General features: G+C 42.7%; 1 protein-coding gene across 2 annotated transcripts; it reads right to left on the bottom strand.

The window, feature by feature from the left end:
- Nucleotides 1–4,085: 4,085 nt before the first annotated feature.
- Nucleotides 4,086–19,605, bottom strand: LOC141809211 (interleukin enhancer-binding factor 3 homolog). Of its 2 annotated transcripts, XM_074696108.1 has the most exons (18): nucleotides 19,513–19,605; nucleotides 17,429–17,524; nucleotides 16,315–16,526; nucleotides 16,052–16,226; nucleotides 15,709–15,853; nucleotides 12,928–13,019; nucleotides 11,572–11,667; nucleotides 11,089–11,200; nucleotides 10,893–10,990; nucleotides 10,698–10,809; nucleotides 10,481–10,594; nucleotides 9,345–9,550; nucleotides 9,074–9,253; nucleotides 8,719–9,000; nucleotides 8,234–8,363; nucleotides 8,105–8,152; nucleotides 4,924–5,343; nucleotides 4,086–4,815 (listed from the first exon to the last, which is right to left on the bottom strand). In XM_074696108.1, exons 2-18 carry the CDS (start codon nucleotides 17,435–17,437, stop codon nucleotides 4,676–4,678), a joined length of 2,571 nt encoding a protein of 856 aa, XP_074552209.1. In that variant the 5' UTR covers nucleotides 17,438–17,524; nucleotides 19,513–19,605; the 3' UTR covers nucleotides 4,086–4,675. The 2 variants fall into 2 exon arrangements, with proteins under 2 accessions (XP_074552209.1, XP_074552210.1); XM_074696109.1 differs by lacking the exons at nucleotides 4,086–4,815; nucleotides 4,924–5,343 and adding an exon at nucleotides 6,603–7,639.
- Between the last annotated feature and the right edge of the window lie 53 nt (nucleotides 19,606–19,658).

The following is a 19,658-nucleotide window of genomic DNA, read 5'->3' as shown; positions in this document are numbered from 1 at the left end:
CCAATATGTGTTGCTTAAGATAAATTTAGTGAGGAATGAATTTTTAGCTGGAGCTGCTTGCAGATACATGTTCATGAAGGCTAGATAAAGCATATTGTGTTCTCCCTGCTTTGACGTGATTCACCAAAACTACTTGGAGTAAAGATGACCACCAATAAAAACTAGAGTATTTCTTATGATGGATCTACAAACTTAGATTTCCATCCAAAGCCTTGTTCTATCTGTTAGAAAAGCAGGTGTGTGGTGTATCTACCGTGGAGTGTACCCCTTGGTTAAAAATGCACAGCAGTTAAACCGTGCTGCAGCCGTGTAAAAGAATGTAAAACACTGCGGAAACATTATGTGTGCACATCCTACACTAACTGCAGATGGAGAGAGGAGAGAAATGACACTGTGAACAATTAAAATGATCTAGGTGTTCACTTCCATCCTTTATTGCGCTCTCTTTCCCTCCGTTAGTGTCTCTGTATTCCCTCCTCTTCCCTCCGTCTTCATTCACGACCGTCTCTCCTCGCCTTAATGAGTCTTTGTGAGGGACAGTAGCCTTTTAGCAGCCAGAGGAGCTAATGGCTCTGCTGATGGCTGATGCTAATGTCTCTGGGCTAATGGCCTTGGCCACTGCGGATGATAACCATGAACTAATAGCACGAATGACAGATCACCCGCTGCTTTCACACTCACGCTCGGGATCGGGGATAGATGGATGGTCTCAGGGGAACAACTAGGAAGTCCACTCCCCATGAATATAGATATAATACCCAGAGGAGCCATCTTTATTGAGATTAGATATAAAGATGAAGGTGATGTCACTGTGGAAAATGTACAGGAGAGTGCAGATAAAGATCACTCATCCTGATATCTCTGCACAGTGCTGCATGGAGGGAGGTATTCAAAGTCATTTTAGGCTTTGAGTGTGAAATACTTCTGCACTCAGCAAAGCAGCATCTGCAACTTTAGCTGAGATTTTTAATGCTCGGTGACTCTCGATAGACTGCACAAGGAAAAATGCTTCAGTGAATCACCCAAAGGTTTGGAATTTCCTGTTTGAGGCTTTTAGTCTGACATTTGGATGCCGACATGTTTGTTTTCTTAGGCCAGAAGCTACAAAAATAAAGGTTATCATAGCTGTGAAACACTACCAATAAAATGAAAACTAATAGAGCGTAAAACTTTTATAAACTTGAATGAGAAACCGTAATTAGAGTATAATGTATGTAGTATTTTTATCTGTGTTCTTACATTTTTATATATTTTATACATGTCAAATATTTTGTGGGGACAATGAATTCTACTTCCTTCCTGGATGTTTTACAGCTGACACTTTTGGGTTTTAAAAGTTGTGATTCCACTAAGGCCTGATCAATAAGGATTTTTTGAGGCTGATGCTATTTTCTATATATGGCAGGCAAAAAAATCCAATAGCTGATCAATTGGCTGATTGATGTTAGATATAAAATAACTTTTTTCTTGAGAGGGGGGTTACTCAACGCTTATAACAAAGATTTGAACTACTGGCAGATTATTTTACTGTTTATCAATACTTTGTCCTTTGGTAATGGCTTAAAGGGAGTGTCTGCAGGATTTTCTCAAAAAATAAAAAGTCTTGTGTGTCAGTGTCTGTGTCTGCCTCAATCCCCTTCTCAGCCTCTATGCTGATGTTTTGGTTGTTTCGGGACATTTCTGGGTGGGATGTTTCTGAACGGAGAGTAAGCTTAGTTACATCAGCCAATTACAGTGCACCCATGTAAGTGACTTTGCGCTTTGATTAGCAAGTGGAAGCTAGTAGAAGTAGCATAGAGCAAGAAAAACACAACAAAAGTGAAACAAAACACTAAACTAAAGCTTTTTCCTAAACAAGGGTGAAGCCTGGCTCCACTTTCACACGCTTGAAGGAGAGCAGCTCGGGACGAAGAGCGACATGAGTTGGCTTTCTGTTAAATACCCGTATTTAGCTTGTGCCAACATGTCAAGGCAGGTGCATGACTCACAAGTCCCTCCCACTTAGAAACCCAATGCTGCAGGTGGTTATTCAGCTAGTGAGTGTGTTCACATAGCCACAGATGGGGGCTGTGGGTGTGCGTTGCCTCTGGCACTGAGCCAAGGAGGACGAGCGTGGTTCGAATTTGTGTTTACCAACAAGTAACAAAAATTCCTGCAGACCCTACCTTTAACTTGACAGCAGGGAGGAAATATTCAAGCACAAAAACATTGGAAAAGCATTAAACCAAACAACTCATTGCAATTCTTGTTGAGTTGTTTGGAACCTTGAGCTTGCCATAGTTATAAAGTCAGTTATTAGCCTACACGCAGCTTCTCTTTCATCTTCTGGTTTGGAAAACATTTGCCTGTTAGCTTTTTTGACATTTAGAGTTTTAAGTGTTGATTACAAAGAGTAACTCTGATATTTTTCTGTAATAAAAGTTAAAATATTGTTTTAAAACCAATATTTTATAAATGTATGCTAACTGCTAGCATAGCTAAGCAATTTTTCTTACATGTTGGCGTCAAGTTAGCGCTAGGGTATCCATATAATGTTTTCGGCTAAGCTGTGCTCAGCTCACTCCTGTATGTTACTGAGAAGACACCGGTGGGGACTGAGGATTGATGGAGTCAGAGCTCCATGTGCAATTCTACAGTTTTACTGAAGCAGACGCTTTAGTCCAAAGCAGTGCAGTGGACAAACAGCGCAAAGGGATCAGACTGCGAGACTCCAACACGTGACAGTTTTTACTGTTTTATGAGGAAATAAGAATAAATTGGTATTTAATAGGCAAAATTCTGGCCCAAAAAATCATTTGAAAAGAGCTGTAATCAGCTGATCCAGTAGGCTGGCCAATGAATCTGTCTGTTATGCACCTGAATTTTTCTTATAAGATCATTTTTGGGGGGAAGATCAACCAGACACCTGTACAACACCTAAAGGAAATCCCTTAATGTTAATGACACAAAGATGAGACAGACTCATAGTTCAAATAACACCAGGTATGGAGAGATGTAATCTAGTTTAATCATCAGACTGGGATGTCTCTAGCTCCTTGTCCAGGGGCAGATCAGTGAGTTTGATTCTCTCAACAGCAGGGGGCCAAAAAAGTAGGACAGTACAGATCAGTTATTTTGGTTCCTTCTCCAATCCTGAAACCAAAAACTGGACTACTTAGTAAAAAAGCAACACACACACACACACACACACACACACACACACACACACACACACACACACTGACAAGTTTCATCCTACCTGCTAAGCTGGTGTGATCCCATCTTCTGCCAGCTGATCCCACACTTCTCTGCTTTGTAAATCTACATGAAACACAGAAAACTGAGTGTAGCTGTAGTGTTATAGACTGAAGCGAGCTGTCATCCTGACATTATCACCAATTCTGATTTAATTCAATGGCAGAGTGCAGCACTAATGCTTCACATGGGCTCTGAGATGTTTGTTTCATTGGTTTTTATGCATGTTTTTCTGCAGAGACGATCTTCTTATCACTAGATCTCAATTGGTCAAAGGTTATTAAAAGTGCAGTGGCGCCCCCTGCTGGTGACTTGATGCACTGCACTCTGCTTTTTATGGAATAACTGCAACACTTTCTCTAATAATCTGAATTTCCTAGGTTTTAATTTATTTTTTCTTTAAAACAAACAACAGAAAATAATTTTGTTTTATCACCAGTTTAAGAAGCATGTTTCTCACATCGTTCGAAATCAACATCTTCTTTTAGGTGGTGAAAGTCATAGGCCTATTAGTAAGTAGTGACTTTTAAAGCTCAGTTTTTGCACTTTGTGTAAAAAGTGAAGGTTGAAGTTGCCATGTTGTGGAAAATTTCCAGTTAAAGCAGTGGTTCCCAAGGTGGACGAAATGCCTTCAAAATGGAAAAAAGGCTTTTAAAAAAGTGTATTTTATCTTTTATTGTAAAAATCTAAACAATAACATGTTAAATTTTAATTTTAAGTGTCCGCATTTCTTTGTCATCACAACACCTGACAAGGGGGTTGTCTGTCACCTCTATTTTTTGCTGAAATGGTTGGGAACCCCTGAATGAATGAGTCAGAAAAAAAGCTCAAACTCTGATTTATACCTGTACTCAAAATAAAAATCATTTATTGATACAAACACAGTTTGTTATACATGAAGAGGAAAACTCCCACCCAGCTGTAGAGCTACACTGAGCAGAAAGGTGGATTTGACATCAGAATGTAAATGTATCATCGAGTAATCTCAAAAACATTTATCAAAATAACTATTACATTAATAAAATAAGCAAAAATTACAGGCAAAGCCGATAAAACAAGCTATTCAGGTCTGTGAATAGATACAAAAAATACAACAACCTTCGTAGTTCAAAACTACAAGATTTACTAATTTCACATGAGAAAATAAAGACGTCACAAACTCTGTAAGAAGAAACTAAAAGTCGGAGTGAGAGGGTTAGCCATTTGGAGCATTTAGAAACGCTGACCGAGATAAAAGAATAAACCCAAAGAACACGAGACGAAGCACAGACAGACCACTAAACTCAGCTCTGACACTCACAAAGTCCACACGTCTGGTTTTGTGCCCAAACTGAAAAACACGTCAGAAGCAAACATGGAGAAGGCAGAGAGCACAGTCAGGCCATCGATCACTTTCTTTGGAGACACTAACGCAGGCGTTTGCCAAGACGAGGGCTTCAGTCTATCTGTACTGGTAGTTCATGTTGCCGTCGCCCCGGCCGTACCCCGACTGGTTGTGGTACTGAGAGTGGTTGTTTCCAAAGCCCTGGTTTCCTCCCCCTCCTCCCCCCTGGGAGCTGTAGTTGGACTGACTATTGAAACCTGAAAAAGACAAAAACATCTGACGATCAGAGAACGATCTCAGCGTAAAGGATGTGAAACTAAAAACAGAGGAGTGATGTTTCAAAAATAACACCAAACTTCTCCTACCTTCATAGCTGTAGTCCTGGTTCCCCCCTGAGCCCCCGGTCACCTGGCTGGGGTACGCCGTGCTGTACGAGTACCCTCCTGCTCCGCCCTGGCTCTGGTTGAAGCCCTTCTTCCCCTGCCCGTAGCCCTGGCTGTATTGGTTATAGGAGCCCTGTCCCTGGGGGCTGCTGGACTGGTACCCACCTGCAGATCCAGGGTTTGCTCCCGGAGGTCCTGGAAAGGGAGCCTTCCCTCCTTTGTGCATGGGGGGTTTCTTTTTGGCTGTTTTGGCAGCAGAAGTGGCAGTGTAGGCTCCGTCGTTCTGGTAGTAGGCGCCGTACGAGCCCTGAGCTGATCCTGGAGCTGCGTTAGCTGGTGGGCCACCCGAGGGGCTGCTCGACGCCCCCGCTCCTCCATTTGTGCCGCCGTTATTGTAGTAACCTGGGAAACAACAGCAGGGAAAAAGGTTTGTGAGAAGAAGCCTGTTAGCAAGAGCTCAAAACAAATGATGCAAAACCAGAACCAGAACAAGGACCGGCAACAGAAATGTGGGGCTTAAAGAGCTCTGCTTTTTGCTTTTGATACACAGGATGTGCATAAAGTCTCTCTGCATTTTAAATATGAATCACAAAGCCAGTTGATAAGATATTTTAGTCAGACTTGATCCTTGTACTCAGGAGTTATCAAAGTTCTTAATCACGTTGCATTTGCGTGTTTCAGGTATCCTGTTGGTAAAAGAGGTTCTGTTAAATGAACACCTAAAAAATGGCTGCAACTCAAGAAAAGTCACAACGTGTGTCATGGTTAATTGACACAAAATCGGATATAGAGACTCAGAGAAACTACAGAACCAAGTATGGAAGAAAACCACCGTAACATCTGTCAGTTTGTGCACGACACAAGAAATTCATGGAGAAGGGGCAAGGTTGGATAAAGGGAAGAGTGGACAACGAATGTGAGGAAAACACTGATTTTGTATGAGAAGCCTTCCAGCGTTCTACAAAATTAGTTTTCCTTTTAAATAATTCTTAATTTTGTCATTTTTTCCATATTTTTTGCTTCTGTAAAGAATGTTTAAAATTCTGCCAAGATTTTATGGACCTCCTGTACATTTCCATGAGGTAGGATGGGGGTTAAAGAGCTGTTAGAGGAGAGATTTTAAGAACGAAACAGTAATTTGAGAAAAGAGTCGAGAACAAGAACAAATACGTAATAATATAAGAGAAATGTTCTACAAAAAGTCCTTTTTTAACAATTAAGTAAGGATATTATGGGAGGAAAGTTTGAATACCAAGGAAAAAAACAAGATGTCTTCATGCTATGTGAAGCGAGTTTTAAGACTAAAAAAAAAAACTACACATTAAAAAATAAAAGAAAATTCAGGAAAACAAAGAAAACGTATTAATGCTTAGTTCAGAGACATACTGCAAAAGTTTTGATATAACGATCTAACAAAGTCCTAAAACAAAGAATTTAGTCGTTATTTTATGATAACAGTAAAAGATTCTCTGTTCCAGCTGTTACTCAGATCACAACCTCAGTTCTGCAAGATTAATTCCTATTTGAACGTAGAATCTTTACTCTTATAAGATCAGGCTTAAAGCTTCAGGAATCATCAGAAAAGGAAAATGTTATCGTAGACCCATTTGATTCACTCTTGATGAACGCAGTCATGAATGTAGGTGTCACATTTATTAAAAAAAAAACAACCCAGACATATAAAAAACAGAGCAAGAAGTCATTTCATCCAACTCTCGTAGTTCAACAGTTTTATGTGCAAACTCACACAGATACACAGAGCCTAATCCTGTAACATCCAATCACCTTCCAGAGTTAGACCGTACTGAACTCAGTGTTTCTGATCACATGATAACATCACATTCAACGTAAAGGAAGTGGCCTTCATTAAAGCAAGAAATAAAAGAGCCGCTTAACATGTTTAAGAAATATAAAATGAAATAAAAAGAGAGATTCATCAGTAAACAGTTGAGATGAGAGGTATAAAAAGATGGACGATGCGTCAGGTTGTCAAAGATGGCGCCAAGATGTGTCAAGCTTTGAAATAATTTAAAAGCATGATTTTTTTTTCTTCCTATGAGGATTTATGCCGAGTGTTCATTAGTGTGAATTAAACAGAGACATGATTGACAGCTCTGTGGAAGAAGCTGCTGCAGCTCAGTGTTTATTTACGAAGCACTCATCACGTTACTCTTTGTGACCGTAAACATCCGCTTCGTCCGACTCTAGAGGAGATGAAGTCAGCGCTCATAGTTGGAGCTATTTTGACTTCGCTTCTGTGCAACAGGAGAGCATGAGACGTGTCGTCCATCTTTATATACAGTGTATGATAGAGACAGAGCAGGCTGTGTTATTATCCCAAAGGCAGTGTGTCGTCCAGCTCCTGCAGGCCTTCACTTCATGATTCAAACAAAGCCCCATGCTTCTAAAAGACTCCGCCCTGTGGACCAGGGAGGATCGGGGAGCTCCAGGTGTTCAGGTTCGTCCAACAGAAGGTGATTTGTGGCTACATGCATGCAGAGGCAGATCGTCTCCATGTCAGGGCAGAGGGGTTGTTTGTTTCCGGGGTTGAAGTCTCATCATGATGCCGCAGGAACATTACAGAGTATTTTGTCCATTTTTTTAAATTGTCTCTATGTGACTGTTTTTGTTTTTAAGACTGGGGGGAGGGTCTATGTTGCAAACTCGTGGTAGCCATAGCAGTCTGAGACAAAGTCACCTAAAGAGTGAGACAGGGCAGAGAAAGAAAAAAATATCAAAATTAGTTGGGTTTTTTTCTCCTGCCATAAGGAGGCAGTTCAATTAGTCATTAGGTCAGATTGTGTTTTTTTTTTCTTTTTAGATTTCTCTGCTCCTGTCACGCTCAGGAAGGTCAGTCCTCAGACAGGCTGCCAGAGGGGGAAAAACTGCTTCTCATAAGAAGGAGGGGGGGTCAATCACAGATTGAATCCTGTGGCTTAAAGCAGAGAAATGTAAAATCATGACTGGAAACGTTCGTCTTTGAATCCTCTCTTTGTGGGAGTGAAGCCATTTTTGTCTAAGCGCCTCATTCAGAAAGAGTTTGTTTATAGTCCTGACATATTCAGCATCTCTCCAGATGACACATCCTGACTAGTTTAACATCTGTCTGCAGCCCAGATAAATAGCACATAACAGAATTATAATACATCAGATGTGTACTCACTGTATCCAGAGTTCGGACTGTTCCCGTATCCATATGTTCCAAACCCACCTAAGAGGACGACAGAGAGTCACTGAGTTAATCTGATACTCTTGTGATCAAATGAGTGGGAGTTGCAGATTAAGTATTTACCTCTGTCACCGTAGCCGCCTCCATTATTGAAGCCCCTCCCCCTTCCTCGGCCTCGACCTCTTCCTCGACCTCTCGGTGGAGCTGCATCTCCGACTCCAGGAGCGCCCATCATGCCGAAGCCTGGAGCGTGCTGAGGAAACAAAGGGATTTAAAATAGTCCATCCAGCCTGACAAATTTATAAATGAAGTTTTATGAACTGATTCTTAATCATTTCTCTGTTCTATTAATGAGCTGCTAATAAAGAGTTTTAGATCATCTAAAACCTGCTTAAGGCCCCCACTCCTGACTGTCACTGAGAGTCTGTGTTCTGGCTGGTTATAATTGATCTTATTTTAAAGTAATCTAAAACATATTTCAGTACCATCTACAAATGTTAAATCTATGAAATGAAGAGCTGTAATAAAATATTTAGAATAATCTGACACCCTTTTAACTTTGACTGATGTATCCTTTAAAGCCCCTCTATCCTGTTCCCTGGTCTTACCATCGGTGGTCCCTTCTTCTTCTTTGCTGCCTCGGCCACAGAGCCTTCAGGAAACAGCCGCTCCAGAGCAGCCAGTGCCGCGTAAGCCTTTGCCACCTTTTTGTTGGACCCAGTCCCTTGAAACTTCTGCCCATCGATCTCCACCTCCATGACGAAGCGTTTGTCGTGGCTCCCTCCCGTCTCTGAGATGAGCTCGTATTTGAGGCCGCGCCTCTTCTCGTTCAGCTCCATCACTGGGTTTTTGCCGTGTTTGGTGAGGATTGGTCCCTGTTGGCGGGCAGTCTGAGAGGAAAGATCGATGGTAAATTCAGGAAGAATGAGGTAAAAATGTGACATGACAAGAGCAGCTCTGTACCTCTGCAACATCTGCTGTGTTTTCAGTGGTGGCTGGTCCTGTAGTGGCAGTGGTTGTTTCTACGGGAGTTACGACCGGCCTCATTTCCTCCACTGTGGGGGCTACGACAGCCTCCTCTGACTTCACCGGCTCAGCCGTCTTTAGCTCCACTCCTGTGGGCAGACCCATGTCCTGGAGGACCTGAAACCACCCACACAGGATCATCAGCATTCAAACAGCTGACACGGTCATCCAGAGAAACACTTCAGAGAATAATTAACGCTGGGCTCACCTTCACAGCTACGTGCAGCTTGGCAGTGCGTTTTGATGGCCCGGAGGCGTAAAAGGACTTTCCATCCACTTCTACAGACATTGTGAAGACCGGGACATGAACTGGGCCAGTCTGAGAAACCAGTTTGTACTGGAGACCAGGCTTCAGTTGATTGAGCCTCATCAGAGCATTCATGGCCTGCGGGGGCTCGGCCTTCTCCTCTGCAGCTGTAAGAGTCACATGACAGAGGAAGAAACTGGATTTAAAGGATGAAGAAAGCAGAGGAGTTGAGTTACAAGACCCTTTTGTGGTTGAATTATAGCTCACTTGACTATTTTCCTTAACTAGTGTTCTTCTACCACTAGTATGTTTGCAACATAGTAACTGTAGATTTAAAGGTGCGCTTAATATTTGTGACTATGTTCCACTTTGTTGTTCTGTAACACCTTTGACTAAATTTAAGGACCCAGTGTAGTAAAAACACATGTACTTGACTTTTTACTAGTTTTTTAAAGGAACAGAATGTCAACTTTCACAGGAATAATCCTACTGGCCTCTATACATGTGCATCAGTGTCAGTGTCTGCCTCAGCCCCCCTCCTCTGCCTGTATGTTGATGTTTTGGTTGTGTCAGGACGTTTCTGGGCAAAGAGTAAGCGTGGTTATATCAGCCAATCATAGAACAATCATAGTGTGCAAGTGACTTTGCGTGTTGATGACTGCAGGTGGAAGCTAATCAGATCTCATGGTCACATCTGTTATTTCTTTTCTCCTTTCATTAGTCTTAGGAGGGAAGTGGCAACTTAACCTCCTTAAAACTTGTTTAAAAATGTTGTTCTGTCAGATTTGGAAATTAGTATTTTATAATTTTATTTTAGATTATGTGTTTGAAAAGCTTTTTGTTATGCTAATAAAAGATGAGTTTATTATCCAGACTGAGGGCAAATGCATTCAGAAGTTATTAGAAATCTTTGAAAATTTAGGATGTTATGTTTTGCCTGCAGTTTATGTCAAAAGTTGAAACTGCCAAAACTAATTTTACATTAAAGATATAGTTGTGTTTTTCAAGCTTTTATGTCTTTTGTTTTGAGTGGAAGATTCCTCTAATTAAGGATTCACGGTTCTTTTTTAAATTCAGGGTCTTCGAGGATCACTTACATTTCTTCTGCAGCTTTTTCTTCTTCTTGTTTGGACTCTTGTCATCAGTTCCCTCTTCCTCCTCGATGGGCCTCTTCATTGGCGGGGCGTACGCCGTGCTGGGAGGGATTTGAACTACGTCACAGAAGACAAAATTAACCACATTAGGCTTTAATTCCAAACCGTTCCTTCATTCAGACCCCGGTTTTAGTTCCTTTGAACCTCCCTGGTGGTATACCTGTGTAGTCAATCGGAGTCTCACTGCGAGGTTTCTTGGGCATCTTTGAGGGGAGGGGATCCATCCCAAGCACTTTGTGAAGCTGTCCGAAAGCTGACAGCCTTAAGGCATGCTGGAGACAGGAGACACAAAAAGTCAGTCCTTGTTACATCAGACTGTAGATAAAACACAAACACACACACTCTCTACACTCACTTGTGCGCTTGCTGTGATGTCTTCTCTCTGCTGGACGTCTAAGTGGCCAATAGCGTCAGTGGGCTCCTTCTCACAAGGATCAGAGACTCCAGCTCCCTCTGCGACGCAAAGATCATTTTCAGAGACTAGAAATCACCTGACCTCTTCAAATCAAACACTGCGCCACAGTTTCAGAGAAGAGAGCCTCCAGACGTACCTGACATGAGGATCCCTGAAGCCAGACACTCTAAAACTCTCCGCAGAGCTTCTCCTGCCCCCATGGGCCGGTTCCCCGTGCCGATGGCTTTCTCACAGATCAGCTCTAGTGGCTGCGTAGAGGAGAGGGACGAGGCTATTTTTAATCTCAGAGATTTTAGGTCACCGCGTTAGAGTTACAGCTGAACAATAAATTGGTTCAGCTTTGCTACGTGTGCCACGGGATGTCGTGAAGCAAACACGTCCTGCCAAAACTTTTTTAGGGGCTCGCTTCGAAAGCAAAACCTGACAAGTTCTCATGTTCCCTGACGGAGCTGCAGGAGTGTGTGAAGTTCTGTAAGCTTCATATCAGACTGGGTGAATGAACTGCTGTGCATGTTGAGTCATATGTCGGTGATGCTTGTTAAAGACAGATTTTTAGGGTTTTACACCTTGTTTAGATCCAACAGCTCTTCCAGAGGACTTTTTCGAGACGTTCACTTACCCAGCCACGAAGCGGAGCCCACGTTGGAACCCGAGCGCACAGGTCCCTCAGGATCCGGATTACGATGACACAGGAGCACAGCCCGTTAGCTCTAGCCTGTGGACACAAGCAGGGAGGGGGAGGAGGAGGAGGAGCATGAGGAGGAGAGGCAGCCTTAGTCAAAGAGGAAGAGAGTGAAGCTCTCAGCAACAACATCCAAAAGAACAACAGGACAATCAAAATGAAGCCACACAGACTAAAACAGCTTAGCTTTGTCATTATGGGATAGAGATAACGTGAGAGAATAACGTCTGAGCTCTCTGGATGAGTTTTATTAGCTCACATTTATGGCTGCATCAGCAGCTGACAGGATTCTGATTAGATTAAACTTTATGGGGAGGAGATTTTCATGAATGACTCGCTAATTAGCATAAAACCATCTTTATCACCAGCTTCAAAGTGTTAATAAATGAGCTATATGGAGAGTAAACCAGTGACAGCCAAAAACAAACTAAAGGTGCAATATTCCTGTGGGTTTTGTGGCACACAGAGTAACAGAAGCAGCCAGAGAGCAGGAGGAGCAGCTGAGGCGACAAACTCTACGGAAGCTGCAGAGATGGAGCGATGGTTGTTAAAGTGTGAAAGCTGAGGATGACAAAGTGCTACAGCGACATTAAACCATAATCGACATGAAGGAACAGCTTCTCTCTGAAGCTACTGGAGACGGCTGAGTGAGCCCAAACTACCTTATACTCAGTCACAGCGGTGAAGAAGATGCAACTCACGTCTTAGAGCACAAAAAGTAACTAAAAAGAGCACCAAATCTTACAGAAAATTAACTTCAACAACTTAAATAGATGTCTTCAAGCTCCTGTTAAAAGTTCAGACTGGATCAATATGAAATAATAGTAATCAGATATCTTTAGCTCATTGCCAGACCTACTGCAGAACGTGGCAGCAAAGGGGCTCTAAGTGGCTTGCACATAAATGAAAACAACAACAACATCTCACACACACCAACACTGGCATTCTAGAAATATTGCACCTGGACACACGGTGGATTAATCCCAGCTTTGTTTTGCTGGAAAGCGGCTGTGAGGAGACCAAAGAACTCCAAAAAGCAGCATTACATTTGTTTTAAATGGCATGTGATATGTGTTAATATGAGCAAAGCAGCTCTACAACAGAGTAATGACAAAGGTTTCCTAAGAAACCAACATCGAGATCATCGAGTATCACTACAGGAAGAACACCTCAAAGAGTAAATGAAGAATAAAAACACAGGAACATCCAAAGAAAAGACAAAAGAACAAACAGCATAAAAACCAAACGTAAGACTACTTCTGTTTTAGAGACAAATAAAGACAAGATCCAAACCTGGAACCACTTAGCGTGGCGGAGAGACGCCAAGGCAGTTAGGCATTTCTGCCTGTCCAGAACATCCGGGGGATCGTTGACTGAAAGCGAGTCTATTGGCAGGTGGAATAAGAAGACAAGGTACAGTTTGACCAAGGGGAGTTCTGTCAGGCGGCCAGGGGGAACACAGGCAGCCTTCCCAAACCACAGGCTGGAGGGGGAAGGGGAGGGGGCCCCTCCGAGGATGAACCAAACCAAACACTCCCAACCTCCCGTTTTATTTGGGCTTCACAGCTCGGCTTGTGTGATTACACTTCGACTCCACCAGAGCGTCAAATTTAAGAATTAAAGTGATTTCATCCCTGTGTGAGAAATGTGATTTCTTAAGGGATCATCAGCTGTTTCAGATGGGAGGCTGTCCTCATGGTTGCTTTAAGACTTTGAATTATTTTCTGGTGTTCAGAGGTAGAGCCCCTCCCCTTTGCCCCTATACTGGGTACACTGCACTTTGCCCCTTCCGAGACAGAGAGCGGCCAGTTGGTCAAAGGTCCAGCGTCCCTAAAAATTGACAAACTAGAAGGCTTGACAGAGACAATCAGAATTGAAACCACAGGCAGAAATGATCAGATGCACAAAAAGTGGGTATCAAAACAGGTCCACACTGCAGCAAAACTGATGCCTGACAAATAAAAGACCCAAACCGGGCATCGCCGGGAGCTCAGGGCTACAGATAAGGTCAAAGGTCAAACACCTGGTGGGGATGAGATTCTCAAATATAATAGCTGAACTTACAGAAGGTACATGAATCCCATGATAATAGTGTATCAGCAGATGGATTTATAAAACTTTAGATGTTTTTACTATAGACTGTATAAAGAGATGGACGACATACCTCCCCAAAAAGAACCCAGGTCTTTTAAAACTCCCCCTATGGGCTAGTTGCAGTACAGGTCATAAAGCCAGCCTTTTAAATGTTACCTGATGAGTCAAACTTTAGAATAAAAAAACATTTGTCTTCGTCCTGATTTCTGTCGTTGAAGTTCATCCATATCGAGCTCCTTTGTGAAGCGTTCTGACAGCTCTGTAACTCTACTGTCTGCAAACATGGCTAAATGATGTATTCAGTCAGGTTTTTACCACGCTGACTGTGGCTCTTGAGCTACAGTTAAGTTCAGCTGATGTAACCACCAGATCCTGATGTAGGTGGATCTTTCTTCTAGCTTAGCGAGGAGTTTGTGCTACTCTGGAACCTGTGTTTTCACCTGGTTTATACTTCTGTGTTGAACCATTGATCCGCTGTAGTCTCAGAACTGTGCAGAAGCCTACACATGTAGCTGATGTGCACTGCCTACAAAATTGAACTAGGGGTAAAACAGTGTAGACCATTAGCCCTGTGATTTACATTTCCAGAATGGCTGCACATTGTTATTTTATCTCCTCTGACGTCTCCTCTCTGTAACAGTTGCTGTATGATGTACAACAAGCGTAAGCTAAAATATAAAATAATTCGCTTGAAACTGATGAGAAAACGCAGAAATGAAGGGGGATGGGAAACAGGCGATCTGACGATCATGCACCATAAGTCCTGTTTTAGTTCAGTTCGTTCCGGCAGAGCACGCATTTCACTGTTTCCACTGACTAATCCAGAGACAGATCCCCAATTAACCGAGACAAGCTGTCCCATTTTCTGGGACCCTTCTGTAGGGGTGCCAGACTAAACTGATCTGATCCCAGAAGGTGGAGCTACAACACTGCAGACCGTTGATTGGTTGAAAGAATCGTCACATACCGTGCAACAGCAGTTGTATTTCTCCTCGCAGCACACCGCTTCCTCTGAAATTAAGCTTGATTGTGCTTTGTAACAAAAAGCCACATGGAAAGCACAAAGAAGACGAATTGCTGGATGTTTCTCATGGTTGCTCTTTGTTTACTGTGACACATTTTTCTTCTTCGTTGGTTTTATTAGCAGAGTACACTGTGTCGCGTTGCTATGGCCTCACGCTGTGGCTATCAGCATCCAGCTGTGGAAACTCAAACAAGATCAAGCTTAACTGAGCCAACCTGTACCAAAGCGTTCTGATCGGGGGCTATACAGTCCTCATGTGTTTTGAAGCTGTACCACAGAGTGATGGGGACATGGATGCAGAAGTATAAACCAGGCTTTGGAGCCAGTTTTCAGGCAAACTTAAGGTGTAATCTGTGAGCTAAATGTTTGTTTAGATGAGAGGAAGGGCCAATCCCTTCTGCAACAAACACTCTCATTTAAAAATGTCCCCAGTGACCAGGAGGAGGTAGTCATCCATCTTTCCATACAGTCTACAAACATTATCTGTGACCCCCCAGCTGCCCTCCTGAGGAACATCAGAGACACTCAGACGCCCCCTGCTGGGTCGAAGAGTCGGGGACACTTTCGCTGCATGTTTTGCTTCTCATTTTTGCTGCAATGCAAACCGTTCATCATCAATGATAAAACACATGCAAACAAAGTGGTCTCTCTTTTTTTTTTAATCTTTGGTTAAATTCTCAGTAAGCCTTCATTTCGTTGGTGACCAAGAGCAGTCAGAGAACTACCTGCCCTATACTGTATATTGGGCCATCAAAAATGTACAATTACATCACATGGAACTACGAGAGAGTCTATAGAGCTATAAGCATAGCGCAGTTTCATTATGTGACAGTGCGTTCTTGTCCCCTAGCTCCATTGAAGGCCCAATAAACAATATCTGTCTAGCCTGGTTTTGCCTCCCTGCTGGAGGAGTAAGGGGGGCGCTAAGACACTGAGCCCCAGGCGGAGCAGCTTACCTCCAGTTGCAGCCCGCTCAATCTCCTCTCGGACCACGGGTGACGTCAGGTGGATGGTGAGGGTGAGAGGGGGCTCCTTGGTGTTTTTGATGACAATGCTGGCCTCGCGGATGTGCTGAGTCACCACGTATTTTTCTTCTGTCGCCTGAGAGAGCGCAAAGACAGAACGGTTAAAACCACATCTGAATCTAATCAGTGGAGCGCTGATCACAGTGATGATAATTTGAGACAAAAACAGGAGTATGGATATGAATTCCTAAAAGCTCCAGATGTCTTTGACACCTCTACTGTAAGAAATGGTGACTGAATCTTTTTTTAAATGTAAAATGATTCATGTTCTCACCTTAAGCTGTGTCACCAGGTTTTCAGCCACTTTCTTCAGCAGACTGATGGTCGGTTTCTCCTTACAAAGGAGCACCAGCTCCAGATCCAGGTCCCCTTTCAGCAGCAGCCCCTTAGCCACCAGACCCACCCTCATCACACCTCGCAGAGAGCGTGTGGCCTGATCTTTGTGCTCACTGTCCGGCAGAGGAATAAAGTCAGGATTAGCTGTGAGCTCAGTGACAATGAATCGTTGTTAGATCCAGCTCCCTCACGCCTTCTCACCTTTCCTTATCAGCGTCAGTGCTGTCAGAGTCAGACTTGGATGTTCCCTTCTCCTGCTTATCGAGCCAGTCAGAGACGGCCTTGAGGGCTCGCTCTGTGTGAGACACCATGTTCTGTACGCTCTCTAGCTCCTCTTGAGTCGGGTAGATAGTGGAGTGTTTGGCCATGACATGGCGGTCGTCATTCAGGAAGACGCGCATGCTGCGGTGGCGCTTCAGGAGGAAAAGTCACAGAATATGTTAACTTAGGGAAACTACGCACTACTTCTTGAAAAAATTATGAATTTAATTGACCCCAGAAGCAAATTAAAGACAGGGACACAATCATATACCAACTCAGGAAGGTAATGACGAAAAATAATGGGACTCAGCTAAGGAAAGGGTGCCAGCAGCTCCAACAGTCTTAAAGTTTGAAAGAAGACTGATCTCCAACACTGATAATGAAAATCTACCTCTAAAGGCCTTTGCACACATTGTGTTTGGAGCAGTTATGTTGCAGCCGACAGGATACATGGGACATAGATCACAAGTGGGCTGTAGTTAAAAAGCTTACAGATTCACACGCTCACTTCAGAGAGAGCACACGTCTGGTTCATTTCAGGTCACTGCTGTTAATGAGAAGAGTCCCGACTCACAGGATTACTGAGTTACCTGGACCAAGAGTAAAACCTGGGCGCCTCTTTAAATTTTTCCATTTAGAGTGGTTGTTCCTCTAACTTCATTAATCTTCTTTTCTGACACAGACTCTTTCCAACCTGAAGAAATGCTTTACTCCACTTTAAAAGTTTGACTTTTTTCGCCCCCGGCTTGCATTTTATTAATTAAAACGTTACAGAAGTAGGTCTGGAGTGTAGGCCAAGCTTCTAACAGCAGTGATTACACAAGCAGAGCACACACAGGCAGCCAAAGCTCATTTAGAGGAGAGCAGTGATGTGGAAGCTGCAGCATGTGCACCTAAAGCCCCGGGCAGACCAGAGCACTGGCACCGATCCTGTGACTTAAATTAGACGTGACACATTTGTTTGCTCTGTTAACGGTGACATTTAACAAACGGGACTGTGCCTGTGTGTCGTCAGAGATCGGAGAAACACAAGATGAAGGAAGGGGTTTCTTACCATTACCATTGTTGATCTTAAAGACTGTGTGCTCTGTATCCACGGAATGGCGGCGATTGGCGTCTTAGCTGCAGGTTGTTATGTAGCAGTCCGTCACTACAGCAGAGGAAAAACGTACAAATATGACTTATAAAGGCAGACATCAAATGTCACTGCACATGCAGGTGAAGCAAAACTAGATGAAGAGCTGGCATTAATATGATGAACAAGTCCAATAAGGAAATTCATATCATCAAAAGAAAAAAGCAGTTTTGAAATGTTGTTTTTTAAGAACTCAGTGAATGAGGAAGTCAGAGACAAGCAGACAGAAGTGGATGATTTGTGCGCAGAGGTCAATAAGAGTTCCTTCACGCATGACTGACTGATCATTGGTGACGTCTGACTCACAGCTGGGACATAATGAAAAACATGTTTCAAATCTGTCAATAACTGTCAGGATTAAATTAAAATGTCTATTTAAATCTAAAAAAAAAAAGGTTTCTCTCCTGAGGGAGATTGGAGGAATCGGTTCATTGGCTCAGACTTTGGATTGAGTTTTCTCATTCTGACAGTGATAACAGTGATTTTTGTAAAGGTTTCATTCACAGATTCTTGTTTTTTTTTCAGTTGATATAATCCTGTTTACTTTGTACTACAATCATGGTGGACATTATACGTGCTACAGACACATCAGCAGATGTCTCTGTGCTCATTTTACCTACATCCCGAGAGGATATTTAGTTACATGTGTATAGACAGCACAGTGTTAGACTAACAAACAGACAAGAACACACCCGGATATTACACTGTTACATATGCAATACCACTGCATTTCTTGTTTATTTCTGTTTTTGCACTCCTGGCAAAACACTGATCAAAGGGGTCACAGCATGGGGTCCTATTGATACTTCTGAGGAATCACTAATACTCTTTTAGAGTGTATGTAGTTTCTTAGTTTCACTGTGTTCTAACCGCTGATATTACTGTGGCAAAGTTGCATTTGGGAAGAGGTGTATGTCAGGCCACACAATTCAATGCAGAAATATTTTTATACTGCAAATTTCACGTATCATTAATTCCTGTGTTTGCAACATTTTCACCCTAAAGCCAAAATACTGAATATTTCCCGACCAGTGTGCTTCTGTTTGCATTAAAATGTTTATTGGAGTATATTATATCTTTAATGTGCCATAATGAGGCGTTTCTTTTCATGGAGTAGCTAAATGTTTTGCCAATATTAAGGCATCTATTCGGTGTATTTATGTCTTCCTTGCCTTTTCTAACTGACAACCTGCTGTAACTCTACAATTTCCCAATATGCAATACATGAAACAGCAGTATTCATACATGAATATGTCTAAACAGGCAGAAGATGACATTGTTTGATGAATTCGCCCTTTAAAAGCAGTAATAGAAAAATTAACCCAAATATTTGAGTATGAAAATGTTTCAGAATGCAGTTGAGGCAAATGAAGGGATTTCGTGTCGTCTCTGTTTTAGTGTCTACACCAACATGCTCCTGAAGGCACCACGCCAGCCGTAACGGCTGCTGTAATTATACACCTGTTAAACCTCCATTGACACCAAACCTTCACAGGAAATTAAAAAGTGGCTCAACGGTTTTTACCCAGACCTACAGCTCCATCAGGGGACTTTAAAACAGACGCCATTTTAATTCAGTCCTCAGTCTGGCTAACATCCCCCACAAAAAAACGGATCACCCATCGTTTGAAACAGCGCCGTGCTGCCGTGCTTATGGAGCTACGAAATACAAAAAACATCTAGGTTATATCATAGTTTGCGTCTCAATGTTCAAACTGAGGTTGTAATAATTAAAGGAAAGGTTTTTATAGTTTTTGGTATCAGTCTGTTGCTTATCAGACACCAAAATGGTCGAGGAGGTTGACCGAGACCCCTTTGACTGCTCAGCCACAATTAGCGGTTAGCTTAGCTCAACACCGCCGAATGGATCATTCACGAATCGCACTGACTCAGCCATAAAACAGCTCAGAGACGATAAATAAAAGTTCTCTTAATACATTAACATCCAGACTGGTCACGAAGGGGTTATTTTGAGAAGTGCAATTCCGTAATCTCATACTCACCGAGGTGTCGTTGTTGCTAACGGACGGTACTACACGTTAGCTCCCCGGTCTCAGCAGCAGGAGGAACTGCGCCCACCCACGATCAGAAATTGGTACAGCTGATTGGATGGAATTGCGTATGACTGTGGTTACAACCAATCAGGATA

The sequence above is a fragment of the Halichoeres trimaculatus genome, unplaced genomic scaffold (assembly GCF_033239565.1).
Source record: "Halichoeres trimaculatus isolate MK-OKI-2021-1 unplaced genomic scaffold, fHalTri1.1 fHalTri1_scaffold_20, whole genome shotgun sequence".
NCBI classification, from domain to species: Eukaryota; Metazoa; Chordata; class Actinopteri; order Labriformes; family Labridae; genus Halichoeres; species Halichoeres trimaculatus.
Note: the sequence above shows the minus strand (reverse complement) of the source record. Positions and strands in the feature narration are given on the sequence as shown.